The sequence below is a fragment of the Sphaerodactylus townsendi genome, linkage group LG01 (genome assembly GCF_021028975.2).
Source record: "Sphaerodactylus townsendi isolate TG3544 linkage group LG01, MPM_Stown_v2.3, whole genome shotgun sequence".
In the NCBI taxonomy this organism is placed as follows: domain Eukaryota; kingdom Metazoa; phylum Chordata; class Lepidosauria; order Squamata; family Sphaerodactylidae; genus Sphaerodactylus; species Sphaerodactylus townsendi.
Genome location: NC_059425.1, coordinates 42787932 through 42804648, shown reverse-complemented (window position 1 = coordinate 42804648; position 16717 = coordinate 42787932). Strand labels below are relative to the sequence as shown.

The window sequence follows — 16717 nt, the reverse complement described above, 5'->3', positions numbered from 1 at the left end:
GCATGTCTCTCCCTCTCTGCTTTCCTTCTGCACTGTCCTGCAGGTATAGAAATAACCATAGTTTATCAGCATGCCCAGATTGGATGGTTTAACGTTTTGTGGTTTCTAAGAAAATTCAACAAATGCTACGTTCAGCAAAGGATAAGAGGGATCCTTTAACCTCTGCAGGAGTCTACTGTGTGCCGTGCAGCTGTGGACAAGTCTACATAGGGACCACGAAATGCAGCGCCCAGACACGAATCAAAGAACATGAAAAGCATTGCCGACTAATTCAGCCAGAAAAATCAGCAATAGCAGAACACGCGATAAACCAAACTGGACACAGAATGTTATTTGAAAACACAGAAATTCTGGATAATCTGACAACCACTATGCCAGACTACACAGAGAAGCCATTGAAATCCACAAGGACATGGACAATTTCAACAGAAAGGAAGAAACCATGAAAATGAACAGAATTTGGCTACCAGTACTTAAAAACACTAGAATCAAGACTATGGTTAGTGAACCCCACCCAGACACAGGATGTCTCTCTGCAGGAAGCAATGGATTAAAATGCCAGGCAACTACTATATAGATGCCCTCACTACCGGTAATTGATTATACAACTTCATTGTTACTTACATATGCTAAAATGGGTGGATTCCACTCATGCAAATCATACTTGCTAATCCACATATTCCCTATCCACGTATTAACCAATGCAAATGGTTCTTTCTCCCACCCTGGACATCCCACAGGTATATATACTCCACTTGCTTTACTACCATCAGATCCTCTGAAGATGCCAGCCACAGATGCAGGCGAAATGTCAGGAAAAAATGCTACTGGAACATGGCCATGCAGCCCGGAAACCCCACAACTCCCCAATTTGTGGTTTGTTTCTTACCTAAAATGTAGGTATCAACCAGGTATCAAAATTATGATTTTATTCTGATTTAGAATTCTGGTTTGCAAGCAAGAAACAAGAGTTTGTTGAATCATCCAATTTGGATGTCACAACAAATTAGGGATGGTTCTAACCAGGGAGCCTTCAATATCAGTGTAGCAGGCAAAGGGTGAGGGAGTCCTAAAAGCCTGAACAGTTCTGAGCTGGGTATCACATCAAACCAACTAGAGCTTGTTTGATCCTCTGATAATATTTCGATCAAACGATGCTTTTTATTAGCCAAGACTGTTGCTGCTGATGGTGCCATTCTTCCACTGTTATGTTGCACAGTACAATGATGTATGTGTGGGCGCATGCACGCACACACTCACCCCATCAGGTTTCCAGCTTTTGAACCCAGTCCATTTAACTTCAGTTTCATCTGTGGCTATGAATACTTGGTTGAAGTATTTCTGTGCCACAAAAAATTATATTTGTTAGTTTCCACATATCAAAACCTCTATCAAATGGACAGGAGATGGTAAAGCTATTTTTCTAGCTTAACACACCCCTTCAAGGCACTGTGGATGGATTTTGTTAATCCTCCATAAGAAATTGGTAGCTTTGTTTGGATTACAAAGGGCATTTCATGTCAAGTCAGACTGGCTGCAGATTAAAGGAGATGTAGCCCTATCAATTGGCAAGGTAAGGTAGCCCACCTTAGTAGGTAAGTTCTGGGGTACCATTACAGCAAATATGCAGCTATTTCATTTATTATATGTTTATATGGCAGTGATAGTGTTGGAAATGCAATTTTTATTTTCAGCCTCAAACATCCCAAATTTGTTGAAGTGGGTTTAAGTCACTTCATACTTTGGTTTTTGTTCTAATAGCCTAACATGGCTATCCCATTGGTAGCCATGATTCTTATACTGCACTACTACAAAATGTGGATCTGGAACCACTGTAGGGGACTTCTAGATATTGCGGCATTGGTTTTCAAATTACACAGTAATCCTTCCAAGGCTAACCCTACAGGGTAACCCTTCAAGTCTATGGATCCTGAGGTTCTGTGGACCTCTTTTGCTCCTCATCCAAGACTGCCAAATGCAACCTAGCAGAAATTCTTATTGATCCATAATACTGATTCTTATTGACCCATCCAATCATTCTGACTTGATTTGGAAAGAAGAGACTAATGAATATCATTGGGGTCTTCTACACAAATGCCGCTAGCCCTATCCATAGAATCTAACCAGTAAGACAAAGCTGATAAGACCAAGCATGACAATCTCTGTTATGGAATGGTTATAAGCATTAGAAGAAGGCAGGGGTAGCGGGGTGGTGGTGGTGGTTCTTGTCAAATCTGGTTACCAGCTTGGAACCATTGATGTCAAGATAAGCTCTTGCTGCTGTGACTTATTCAATTTTTTTTTTAGTTGGCTGTTGGTTTTTCTGCACCTATTTATTTTCTGCTGCTTATTGAATGAGGCTGAGACTGGTTGATTCCGCACAGCAAATATATGATGGGTTGCATTCATTGTAAAGGAACCCCTTTTCCTTTCTCCCCTTCACATGCATGTAGTGCAGAAAGTGATTGGAGCCCAAGCCTTCACATTTTTTTAAATTTCCAGCAATGCATGTGTAGCTATGCAGGCATGCAGCAATGAACCCCCACAGCCATGCAGCTCGTCTCCCAATCCAATCGACTGCATCTGTGTAGCTGTGCATGTGCAACACACAAAATAAAAAAAGAAAAAGGGGCCTCCCTGCAATGGCAGGCGGATTCTCCCTGACTGTGGATGGCATGGAAACCAAAGTGAATGGGTGGATGGGAGAGAGGGAAATAAAGCGCCTCTTGCCTAGCAGCTCCAATCTGGTATTGTGCAAAAGGATCACTGGTTTAGTGATTTTTTTTAACATTCTGGGTTGAGGGAAATAAAATGGGGCAGACTCGTTTTGGGGAAGTGAGAAGTCCCCCCCACCCAACCGTACATATAGCGTTCTGCACCCATTATATTTGCCCTTTGCAGAATCCACCATTGTTGATCCCAATCATTGTGCTTTTCAGATGTTTGTTGCTGCATTTATGATGTTTTATTGGCTTCTGCAAAAATTATAATTGCACTTGTGCCTTAGAAACTATTGGTAGAGCAGCTCAAGATAACAAGCTTTCAAATAGAGAAATGATAAATCAATCAGTAAATGCAGCTGAAATGAATGCATATTCGTCCTCTATTTCTCTGCTTCTATCTCACATGCACTGTCTCCTTAGTGTCAAATATTAGATAGGAAGTGTCTCAGAGCAGGACCCTGCCTTCTTGTTGTAAGTCTATAAAGCATACAAATGGTACTATATTAATCTACCAATCAAACCATAAATATTTCTTGCCACCCAAATACTGACTCAGGAACAGCAAAAACTCAAGACAACCGATCATGCCATGCCATTTATTAAAATATCAATCTCTATGCTGCAAAAATATATAAGCAATTCTGTTTTTGCCAAGCAAAGTTGTTATTATGGGTCAATCATTCCTGTAAGTGAATGTACGTTTGGATGTACACTCCAGTGACAGATGACTAGAAGACCTCACTTTCATGATCTTGGCCAGGATAAGAAAGGCAATTTACTATCCACAGAATGGTGTAATAGAACAGAATAATTCTCATAAAAATAACTCAGTGTTTGAATTTGAACTGTTGGATGAATCTGAACTACAGTGAAATCAATTTGATAACCCATCAGAATGAAATTGTGTTTGGCTCCTGCTTACAAAGGCACTGCATTAACTTTTTATGATGGGAAACGATGACGTGGATTGTAATTTCTTTCTCTCTTTCTTTGCCAAAGAACTGTTTATTGCTTGGCTGCTAAAAAAGAAGCTTCGGTTAAAGTCTTATCCAAACATGAATATTATGGCCACTTGTACCAAAAAGGGAAAAAGAAGAAGCAATAAACACTATTGGGAAGAGAGAGGATAAGTTTGGAAAGTGGTGATTTATGTCATGTTAGGGATGCTGCAAAACTCAGGGATTGTTTCTCACAGACATGCAGGGACCTGGCTGAAAACAAGCTGGCTAGTAGGACTCACTTTGTCCCCTTCCGCACATGCAGAATAATGCACTTTCAATCCACTTTCACAATTGTTTGCAAATAGATTTTGCTATTCCGTACAGTAAAATCCAGCTACACAGTGCATTGAAAGTGGATTGAAAGTGCATTATTCTGCAGGTGCGGAAGGGGCCTTCAATATGCATGCATACTAAACTATAATAGCCAGGCAACATGACTGAATGAATCACAGAGTGCAAACTCTGATGGACTACACCACTCCACTGCTGGAGCTGGAAAATTTCTGGAAATATTGAAACCATGGGGAAGGCATGGTGTGTGTGTGTGTGTGTGTGTGTGTGTGTGTGTGTGTGTAATATATACATATGCAGTGTAGGCAGACATATCCAAAGGGATGGGTAGATCTGCAACAGCCAGGGACACCGTCACTGCAGCATAGCTACATTGTCGCCTAAGAGGTTTCAGGCAGTATAGGCAGCTTGAAAAACAAAACAAAAACCTCCTCCCAAGCCTGAAAAACCCCACTGACGTCCAATGGGCTATGACATACTAAAATGTGGCATAATTCCCTGGGTAGCACAAGAGGCATTCTGGGACCGAAAGCCTAGTGGAAAATGAGAAAAAAACTGGGCACAAATATTTACTTACTTCATTTAATACCCTGACTTTTGCCCCAATTGGCAAACAAAGCAGCTTGCATTGTTCTCTTCCCCTGCATAAATAAATAAACATTGTAGGATGTTTGCATGGAAGATGACATTAGCTACTTTGAACTCTTCAAAGGTATAGTAGGGCATCATGAATATATAAATTTGGAACCGAGAATTTAATTTGGGAATAAAATGGGATTAAACATATTCAGTCATTACTAGAGTTGACAACATGTCATATTCCCTATGGAAGAACATTTATGTCTGGTTTGAACAGTGAGAGTGTAACATGAACAAAAAATGAATGTGAATTGGTACTTACAAGAAAACTGGTCCATTGGCTCCCTGGAAAACTTCATTAGGCAGTTTTTCTAGATTGGAATTACCACCAAGATTTCTGAATGAATGAATGGATACTGTCATCAGTTAATTCTTATTCATCAATTAATTGGCTTGTTTACATGACTAACATTTAATTGATTAATCAGTTATCTAAAATAAGTGATAATATTGGAAAAAAGAATCTTAACACATCCCATGAATTTAGAGATGTGTTCACAAAGCCTTACAACTTCATAAATTATTGGCTCTAAAAGAGTTCATGGAACATTTGTCTTAATTTGTGGTTTGTTAAAAGATATATTTCCAAAACTTTGATTTAAAATAAAAAGTCACCTAACAAAATTAATACAAACCACAATACTAATTAAAACATCAATATATCTGATAGTCATCTGTGGATACTTAAATCAGCAGTTTTGGGTCACATTCTGACAAGGGAGAGTTGTCTCCAAACTTGGGGGACCCCATGCAGAAAAATCCCCAAACAAAAAAAATGTTTTAAAAACTGCTTTGGAACCCATGCTGTCAGAGCCCAGAGGAAGAAGAGTGGGAGTCTTTTCCCCCATCAGACAATGAAGCCACAGTGTTCCATAACTTGAAAGTGGACAGGTGGGCAGGATCAAGCCTCCTCCACCAACTCCCCATGTCAAAATGCAGACACTGGAGTTAGGTGGGTGGATGAGGAGATGTGGGAACATCGGCTGCCAAGCCCCTACTCTTTGCTCAACTGGCTAACTGCCTCTATTGCTTCCTCAAGGGTTGGGTCAGGAGAAGCAGGCTCCTTCCTCACACTCTCAACATCCCCTGTGCCAGGGACGTAGGTATAGATTTTTTATGGGGTGGGTTCGGGGGGGTGGGGCCATGCCGCCACCTGCCCCTGGGGGCGTGGCTATGTCTCCCCAAGCCCCACCCCAGGCCTCAGTGCTTATAAAACCAGCTCTCCAAGGCCAGGGACGGCAGACTCCTCTGCCCGCCCCCCCACTGGCTGGGTTCCCAGCTGGCAGTCCCTTCTGCCCTCCCCTCCGGGCAGAGGCGTAGCTAGGGAAAATGGAGCCCTGTGAAAAATCTGAGTTTTGCACCCCCCCATGGGCGGCCACTGTGATGCTGGAATCCACCCCCAAACAGCATCATTTCCAATGGTGTTTGAACTAGGGCAGGGGTAGGGAACCTGCGGCTCTCCAGATGTTCAGGAACTACAATTCCCATCAGCCTCTGTCAGCATGGCCAATTGGCCATGCTGGTAGGGGCTGATGGGAATTGTAGTTTCTAAACATCTGGAGAGCCGCAGGTTCCCTACCCCTGAACTAGGGAGACCAGATTCTTCTTTTAAATCCACCTTAAAGGGAGGATCTGGGGTCCCCAGTGAAAACAACATTGAAAGTGATGCAAAAATAAAAATACAAAAAAAACACAAACGGGGGTGGAGTTTTGGACATGTAATGGTGAGGTTTTAAGCCTGGGAACCCCCGCCCCCTTACGTACCCCCTTGCCCTGTGCATTAAGTGAGCTGGAGGGGGGGGCATGCAACTGTGCAGCCACAGAGGTGCCTACACTACAGATTTATGCTGTCTTCATACCACTTTAAACTCTCATGGCTTTCAGCAAAAAATCCTGGAAACAATAGTTTAAAAATAGTGCTAAATATTTTGAGTCACTAGCTACCATTAAATTACTGCAGTACCCAGAGTTCTCTGAGCAGATATTAAATCAGTTTAAGTCTGTAATCCTTGACACTGTCTATAAGAGGTTACAAATGGAGCCTGAAGATGGGCCACTCCCCGCAAAAGAAAATGACAAAGCTAGTTAGTGAAAAAAGCAAACACAAAACACCTACATACTATTTACTGGGGGGGGGGGGGGGAATTAAGAATTCCTAAAATTCACAATAATGCATTTCAGACTTCCAGGAAAATGTAAATAACGTCTAATTATTATGTTCAATCAGTTCAGAAGAACATTAAAAGGTATAACATTATTACAACCACATTTACTCACCTCTAAATTTCCCAGTGTCCTTTATTATAGATTGTTTTTGTTTTTGGTTACGTTACTTTTGAGAACCAGTGCAGATGACAGATCAAGGGCAGAAATATATTCAAGTGTAGATTGCTTTAGCTGGATGCAATTCCAGGTACATCAAGTACACATTGTAGCTGCACATATATATTAATGTGGACATGGCATTATTCTGAGTGAAAGCTGCTGCACTGTGTGAGGGGAGGAACATACAACTGGAAGCTACAGGGAAGCTTGTTAGGGATTTCTTTTTAATCTGCTCTAGAAAATGACGGGCTTTTTTTTCTGGAGGGCAAACATTCTTACACTCAAACATGATTTACAAGGGTAACTTTGGTCATAACACAGATGTATGAAGTAAGCAAATCAAGCAGGGACATGCAAGGTGTTGCACAAAGAGAGAGAAGGAGCAGAGAAGAGGCGGAAAGGAGATCCCTTCCTCAGCCACTCTCTGTCTCACTTTTCTGTCCTCAACAGGAGAATCAGTGTGAAGGCTCTTTCTCTCTGGCTTCCCCAGCCTCAGCTATATTCCATTGCTGAACTTGTCACAGGAGATTTCTTTGAAATCTCAGACCAAAACCACCACTACATCAATAGTTGGCAACCTCCAAAGGCTGGAATTGAGTGAGGACTGTGGTTAAAAGAATGAGGTATGAAAAAATGTATGTGTGTCTTTTCCCCGCCTTTAATGGGCTAATAACACCTTGGAGGTGAGGGTGGTATTGATTAGCAAAACCATGCAGGGGTGGAAAGAATGAACCCTCCTACTTCCTACAAGGCTAGAACTATTCTTTAAGGGATGCAGGGAGATCCTTGATACCCATCTTGTCCAGCTTGATCCTTAGCTGACCTTCATCAAGAATTATCACAGCTTGTGTTATTGGTGGATGGGATGGGGAAACAAACACTCCAAGGCAGCAGAATTCCAAAAACAAACTGCAGAGGTTGATGGACAACAGATACTCTATCAAGTCTTCCATGAATTCCCATTTTCCATTTATAGTTGGTTGCATGTAAATCAATCATATTCAGATATAGATTGAGACATTAATTTTGTAAAGCCATATGTGAACAAGAAACTGATTAAATATGCCCGAGGAACAATACTATCAGTAACATTTAAAACTGAAATGAATGTTTTCTACAGAAATATTTCCTATAAAACTTGTCCCAAAAAGCCAAAGAAGAAATACATATTTACAGGTCAAACAAGATAGTCCCGTTGAAAGCATAGTTTTCAATCTCTTGTATTCCATTTTGATTCAGCCTGCTGAAATGAAGGTAAATAAATAATTTTTATAATTCAAAAAGGAATCCCATAAATTAATAATCAAAAACCTACAGTAGGAAGTTACACATTCTCAGAAACTGCTACATGAATTCAATAATATCCCTCCCTTCCCACTCAAAGATGACCAAATTTTGCAACCATAAAGGAGCCTTAAATAAAAGTGATAACCCAAATAATGTAACTTGCAGTTTCCTAAATATTTTACAAACAGTCTGCCATAGATAAACTTCCTCAGTGAAATGAAAGGGTGGTCAAAACATAGATATCTGCAAGGGAGATATAAATGAAGGGAGAATGATTGCAAAGGGTCACCTTTCCTAATGTTTTGGTAGTAGTTAACAGAAGATACAAGTCAAATGATAAAGAGCAAAACAATTAATACATTTGAGTTGCATAAGTATCAACCAACTTGCATAATATGCAGATTAGATCACAGGATTTAGAAATCCTATCCTAACTTTCCAATCTCAATCAATTTTCCAAACCAGTTTCTGGTCAAGGACTTAAACATGAACTTGGAGACCCAGTTAGAGCTCAGAAACCATGTCCCTGGGGCTGAAACTGTGGCTGTTTCTGCACAGCCAATTACAGCGTTGTGCCATTGGTGTTACAGGCAATGCTGCAGCAATGGAGCATTAGCATGGGCAGGTGCTCCGTGGACAGGTAGTGCATCGGCTGAACTGCGGTGCTTTGCATGGCTGTGCTTTGCAAACGATGTTCTTTTTTCCCCAGAGTAGTCGTCATGGGTATTCAGTGCCAGGATTGGCCAGTGTGGGCCACCACTGTGGGGGGCAGGCTCTGTGGCACCAATTCCTGGTGGGCACTTTCTACAATGCCAGCTGCGGAGAGCCATTGTTGAAAAGACTCGCTTGAGTGATTTTCGAATACACCATTGTGGGGCTGTTGGAGTGTTGCTGTAGCATCGTTTCTGCAGCGGCTGCTGTGCGAACTCCCTGCTCATGACACTGTTTACCATCGTTTTACAGGCTTTTTTGGCTCGTGTGGAAACAGCCTGAGCTTTGGACCACATATATGCAGCAAAAACAAGTTCTCTTTCACTAAACACTTGAGTTCCTAACTCAAATCTTACAGCTGTATTCATAGCCCCGACCTGAGCTAACAGCAGCCATAGTTTGGGCGTGCATCTGACAAGAGAACAGGTATGTTTCATCACATGAAATACTAACAATCATCAGACTCCTTGCTGACTGACTTGCCCCTTCCTTTGCATGCTATTCCAGTGATAGGATTTACAGTTCATTGGCTTGATTGTTGACTTTATATTGCAGATACAGTGGCTATAAATTTAAACTATGATCCAGGAGACCCTACAGTTTAAGCCTTGTCTCAGCCAAAATCTTATAAGGCTACCATTAGTTAGGACAATAAGAACAATATTTTACATCCCAGGTTCCAAGATTCAGATCCTGGTGTTTCCCACTAAGTATCATAGGTAGCAGGGCTGAATTTTGACTAAACAGTAGGAAACACCAAAATGGACCAATGCTTTTGTATAATATAAGACAGCATTGCATGTTCTGGGAGTGAACAACAATGAATTGGGGTGAGAGAATTCTTCAAGTATTTGAATTTAGATTAAATGTTAAATATTTCCAGTTATGAATATGAGTTTTCTTTAATAAAAAAACAAGTTGAACTTTGCAATTATGGCCTTGAAATTTATCCAATGGGATAAATATTTTAAGTTTTTTCAAAAGCACCCCGCAAATTTGAATATTCTATGTAAAATCCAAACATATTTGATATTCATATTTAATTAACTGATTAACATATTTAAATGTTTGAAATACTGTACAATGTTAAATTTCTGAGGAATTTTGTTTCTCTGCTTACTGCCAGTACATCCCATGAGACAAATTAAGTTACCATTTTAGTTTTCCTTCTGTGAAGATGCAACTTCTGAACCTTTTAAGGCATTACGGTTTGGGAGCAGCATTCTATTAGTTAAAACCAACAAAGTTTTTTTGACACTCAAGTGATACATAAATGACATGATGATAATAACCAGGCATTTCACACATGCAACCCCAGAGCTTGCTGGGATTTTTTTCCTGAGGCACAAAAAACTTAATGTGCCTTTCCCTCTCTTACTCCTAGCTCAGTCCCAAACAATCTTCTACAGTCTGTTATATTTATCACTTCCACTGCATAATTTGCCTTCTCTGCTCCTATTGTGACTCTGCAAGGCTCATCCACTCTTAACTCAAAGTGGCAGGCCTGAGTGATGGGTTGACAATGAATCATTTAATTAAAGTGTCAGAAAACCTCCACACTCAGCCTCTAATCCAGAGCGAAAGCTGCCCATTCAAGCAATACGCTTATCTAAGGTCCAAAAGGGTGTGCTAAAGTTGACACGGAAATCAATTATGGTCATGGATGGAGAGATTACCCTTTTGACTGTGAAAGGCACGTGCCCTGTGGTGTCACATCTTCAATGTGTGTCAAAGCTGATCAGAGTTTACCAAAAAACCTTCCGTAACCCCTTGGAGGTGACAAGCCAGTAAAAAAAAGGGGGGGGCCCTCACGTCCAGACTCTCTTTGACTCAAGCCTTTATGAAAAGCCGGGAAGTTCAAAGGAACCCATCAGGAGGTATACGCTCTAAGGTCCAGCTTGCAGGCTGTGACAGAAGGTTCAGATGGAGAAGTCATTCACTAGCCACTGACTTCTTGACAGGAGTTTCCAGGCATTAAGATAGCCCATTCATTTATCATTTCATATTGGTCACTCACGCTAAAGAAACTGTAATGTGGGAAACAGAGAGTTTTGCTTGTGGCGAATGGCTTGCTGTCCTTCAGGAAGCAAAACTGGTCTCCTCCCTCAGTTAATATGAACAAGGTCTTCCATTTTATAATTCACACCTCAGCAATGTGATTGGTGGCCTAAGCATTCAATGTCTCAGTGAAGTTGCCAGTCTCTATCTTACAAATGGTTCTCTCCCATCTTGACACCTTCACATTGTACAATGAAGGAGGTGGGGAAGGACTTATTTATAAACTGAAGGCTGCACAAGAGACTCTGTCCCCTGTTTTGTAAATCTCTATTATATTCCACCCTCATACTTCTTTAACTGTCTTTGCACCATTTCAGTTGCATACAAATTAGAGCTAAGAATTTACAGAGAGTTGGCAAGAAGAGGAAGGAACCAAAACAGCAGTGTTTCAAGTCAGACCTCAAATCTGTGGAGTAGTTTGGCATGTCCCTGAATGTAATCACTGTCTGTGAACGAGGCTCGTGAAAACTTTAAACAAATGGTGACCATCACTGTCATAATGCTGGAGAAAAGGCATCTATTTTGTATAAATTTAGATATGCACACACCATAAAAAACAAATCAGGGATTCATGCTGCTTCATTAAGGAACCCAGTTGTTCCCACACCCCAAGAAGGTTTCTAAGTACACAGCATGCCACTACCCCAAGAGGAAGCCTGTAACAATATGTTAACATTATGCACAAGTGTACCAGATTACCAGTGTCTCCAGCCATTATTTGCCTGAGTAATGGAATGTCTGTAGCTGACTGGAAATATGAAGAAACCCTGCTGTCTGTTAAAGCATCACTTGAATCATGGGGGGACTATCTTTGCAAATGTAAAGGGAGAATATCCTGGGCATCATTAATTTTTAAATTTGCTCCATGTTGCAATCTTTTTTAAAAAAAAGGCAAGAGAGGAAGAGAGGAAGGGAAGGTTGCTGAATGCCTTTCTTTTCTCAGCTTTTACAATCAGCTTCAAATGGAAACAAGGCTTGTTTTGGGGGCTTTAAAACTGAACTGGATGGAAAGCTTCCAACAGGTAAATAGTGTAAAAAGAACTGCTGAGCAACAGAAGCATGGGCAGGCTCATTGCTACAATAGTAACCCCCCACCCCCCTGAGTAAGTCATTCTTCACTTCTTCATTCCCAGCATACTTTTTAAAAGGTAAGTCTCTACCCTAGGAAAAATGAGCAAGTACTATTTCTCTTGATTCCCTAGAAGGAATGTGGAGGGGCAAATGTCACCTGTTTGGACCCAAGGTTGCCAAATCCAGGTTGGGAAATATCTGGAGATTTTGGGGGTGGCGTCTGAGGACGACTGGGTTTGTGGGGAAGGACTTCAGTGGGGTATAATGACGTAGGGTCCTTTTAGTTCAGCAGTCATTCAAAAGCAGACATAGCTTGTCTTGGTCGGAAGTGGCAAGACACTAATTAATATGAGGTTTAATGTAGAGACTCCTGAGTTCTGTGTGGCGAGAAAAATACAGGATTATATGAGCAGTTGTTTCCACTTGGTTGGCTGAACATTGACAAGTTCTTGCTTGTCATGAGACCTGCAGGAATCTGCCACGGAGAACTGCAGAGGAGAGGACATTTAGACGAACTTGCATAAAGAAGCATCTCAATAATGGGGTTGAGAGATTTCTGAAGTAGGCCGGAAGGGATCCACCAGGTGGAAGAAGTCCATAGCTCAACGATGAGCAAGGTCTGTTAGTTTTAGATAGCAGTTTTTGTCTTTCCAGATCAAGTACTCTTTGTTTTAAGGTGCAAAAGGTACTGATCTCATCCGAGTTGGAAAAAAATTCCACAGAGAAACCTAAGGTTGTGATATAATTTGTAATTTGTTGGTTCCATTTGGAGTGGTATGAATCAGCGACATACCGATATAATTTGTAATTTGTTGGTTCCATTTGGAGCGGTATGAATCAGTGACAGCCAGGCAAGTTAACATGTCACATGTTAACTTGCCTGGCCTTGCATTGTGATGGAGGTGCACCCAAAATTTCAAGGCTGATATCCAGACTCTCATAGTCATAAGATTTAAACCCATTTCTGGGTATAGGCTGACATTTGCAACACAGTTGAGTTGTTCAAGAAGGCTGCAAAAAAGTAGATGAATAAAGTTTGTTTAGCCTAGCAATCCCATGCATGTGTTGTTTTTCTTTTTCTTTTGTTTTGAGGGGACTGTCTGGAAATTTATGGCAACCCAAATATGCACATATTGTAGCTTCTCTGTTCGTGTCACTGTAGCTTCACAGATAGTCCCCTGAAAACAGAACAAAAAGGAAACACGACATGTGCACTGGATTGCTAGGCTAAACAAACTTTATTCATTTTTTTTACAGCAAAATAGCAAATGGATGAACGGCAAGCAGAGGAAACTTCCACAGAGAATCTCTTGCAGCACACAAAATGGTGGGCACAAGCAGTGGAAACAAAATTAAGAGGTTTGGATGGAGAAATAAAGTGTTTCCTGCCTGCTGGCATTTGCTAGCAGGCAGGAACCATCCTCAACCCGGGTTGGGGGGAAAAGATTGCTATTTTAGCAATCTTTGAAAAATCCATATTGAGAGAAATATAACGGGCTGAACCTGTTTTGGGAAAGAGAGCTGTGCAAGGTTCTGCCCACAAACACAAGGTTCTGCCCACAAACACAGTGCGTAACAGACTTCTCTTTATGATACACATCTGACGGTGCCAACCACAGATGCAGGTGAAATATTAGGAACAAGATCTACCAGACCACGGCCACACAGCCCGGGAAACCCACAATAATCAACTATTTATAACGTCCAAAATATGTTATATTTGTGCTGTGCGGAACCCACCATTCTGAGCTGCAGCAGGAGTGAGGAGGTGAGAAAGTCACATTCTTTGGGTAGAAATATTTCTGCTTCTGAAATTCTCTGGTGGATTCAATCCAGCAGTTGCAGTTACTAGAACACTTTTATAATTTTTTATTCATTATACGTCACCTATTAGTTTTAGGTTATTTATAAATAATACATAAAATAAAACTTTTGTGTTTTTTAAAAATCTCTGCTAAAAGTACGGTTGCAGGACTGGGGGCACACTGGGTGTGCTGTGGATATAGAGGGATAGCCAGCAGCCACTACATGATTTCACTTCCAGAAGAGACATTAGACCTCTTTAGGACTCCCAGGAACTCTGTAGAAAAACCACAGACTGTAGAAAAACCACAGAACTCTGGAAGATGTCTAGAGAAGCATGATGATAATTTCAGGTTTCCCTGAAAGTGAAAACATGCTGTCTCTGATGGTGATTTAATTTTTTTTCTTTCTCCCTCTAGTCCAGGGGTAGGGAACCTGCGGCTCTCCAGATGTTCAGGAACTGCAATTCCCATCAGCCTCTGTCAGCATGGCCAATTGGCCATGCTGGTAGGGGCTGATGGGAATTGTAGTTCCTGAACATCTGGAGAGCCGCAGGTTCCCTACCCCTGCTCTAGTCACTGAAATGCTGGACAGGATCAGGAAATCTCTTGCCCCAGTAACTCCACACCTCAGTAGTTTAAAGCAAAAACAGCTTCACAAGGGCATATGTACACTCACGGACACAAAAATTGCATAGGGCAGATTTTACTTACATGTCAACACGGTAAGCACTTAGACCTAGAAAAGCATTTCTTTCTATTCTGCGAATGTATATGTTGTCTTGGATATCTCTGCAATTGAAAACACACACACACACACAAACATATCAGATCTTAAAACACACACTTTTCCTTTTGGCATGTAATGCAATCAGAGATGAACTACTTTTCCCTTCTACCCAAATTTTGGATATCAGGGTTGTGTTTTTAAGGGCCAAGGTCATTTTTATTTTATCTGGCTCTTGCTTTCTGAGTCATAAGAATTCTGCCAAGGTTTTGGCAGTGGATCTTCACAGCAGTCTGGAACATCTTTAATTTCCTTTAGATCCTTCAAAAACAAGAGGTTACATTTAATGATAAACAGTTATGGATTTTAATAAATGGCAATTGGAATTCAGAATTTGTAGAACTGGGATTCACAATCATACCTTCAGCATCAGATCTGCAATTTGGCAGCACTGGCTAACCTATTTTCTCTGTGAAATTGATACTATCAATAGGTAGTCAACAAAGAATTTTGTCCAAACGTTTAAGAGGGTTTCATACGTTTCGTGGTAGGAGGCAAAAATATTTCTCACAACAGTTGTCTGGATTGGAACCAGAAAGTACTTTCTCAAAATAAAAGAATTTATCTCATTCATTGATGCATTGGAATCCTCCTGAACACAAACAGCTGGATTCAAGGCATCAAACTAACAATGATAAAATACCTATCTAACATTGCCCTGAAAAAAATATTTTTGCTCCTGAAATCATGGTGTAGGGTTAATATTACTCCTTAAATGTTTTAAGGAAGCAATTTGAGGACACACACAGGAATTTTTGAAACATTTTGAAGTTTTGAAGTCAGATTATTTCCACTGTTCTCATAAACATGGTGAAAGTGAACTAGTACAAAGTACTGGTAAGAAAGGGGTACATCCCATCTTTTCGGAATCTCTGGAGAGAGACAGTACCAGTAAGACATTTTCAGCTCTGAGTCTGGAGTACCTAACATATGTTACAGGGCGGAAAATCCTTTTTGAACACTCAATAAAAGTACACACAATATTGCATGAGTATTTGTCCATGTGGATATTAGATATTAGACACTATGGGATTTTTTAAATATTCCAACTCTAAAGATTTCTTTCTTTATACCCAGATATCAGAGGTGGGAGTTACAGCTATAGCTCAGTGACAGAGTACATAGTTTGGATGCAGGAAGTCAGAGGTTCATTCCCTGGTAACTTCAGATGAAGGATCAGATAGTATGTACTAGAAGGCTATTCTCCACATGAGCTAGGTATAAGATACATGACTTGAGCCAAAAATGCGGTCGTCATCATACTTTCACAGAAAAACAGTCTGAAATCTATCCTAAACTTCAAAAAATCATGCACTTAAAAGTCAGTCCTGAATCTGGAAGTTGTGGAGCCCAATCCAGAGACCTCCAGAGGGCTTTCAAGCAGCACAGGGAAGCTGCAAAGCAGAAAAAAACCTGGTTGCCCGGAGAACCCTCCATATAGTTGAATGGAGTCACATCACCCTTTTCGGTGGCATAAATCTGAGGTACTTGCTGTGGCAATTCCAGCTTGAAAGCCCGGGTGGAAACTGACTACATTTGGCTTCATCCTTGGGAGTGCCTCTGCCTGCCCCCCTCCCCCCCCCCCATGCCAGTGTCTGCTCGGACACCAGTGTAGCTCCACAGTGGGACCCACTTTTGGGGTTCCCTGTTGTGGAGCTGTGGGGTGCTCGAACACCAGAGTCTTCGCTTTCTCTAGTGGTGGGGGTGCCCCTTATGCTGGTGGAGAGGGCAAATGCACTGACACAGCCACACAGCTGTTCCATTGGCCCATGCCCTTCCCCCCATAGGATTGAGCTATAAATTGTAATTTCCATGTAACTTCCATTTTTAAAAGAAGATGTTTGCATCTTTCAACTTTAAGTAAGATTTCTCACTAAATATATTAGTTCAGCATTTGCAAAAGAGAGGCGTACTAGGACTCTCACAGTGGAGTGAAAATCCCACCCTTACTGATCCTCACTTCTCCCTATGTCGTTTTCACTTCTGCCTTTCCTGTAATTCACTGCTTCCTCCTTTCAGTCT

The 16717-nt window shown here is 41.1% G+C and overlaps 1 protein-coding gene across 1 annotated transcript in view; it reads right to left on the bottom strand.

Annotated features, from left to right (window-relative positions):
* Positions 1–16717, bottom strand: part of FSHR (follicle stimulating hormone receptor) — a 107186-nt gene that overhangs the window by 16356 nt on the left and 74113 nt on the right. Inside the window, exons 6-8 of the mRNA XM_048507191.1 lie at positions 14623–14700; positions 8154–8222; positions 4917–4991 (exon numbers count right to left, since the gene is read on the bottom strand). Coding sequence (XP_048363148.1) covers positions 4917–4991; positions 8154–8222; positions 14623–14700 — 222 coding nt within the window. The remainder of the gene's footprint in view (positions 1–4916; positions 4992–8153; positions 8223–14622; positions 14701–16717) is intronic.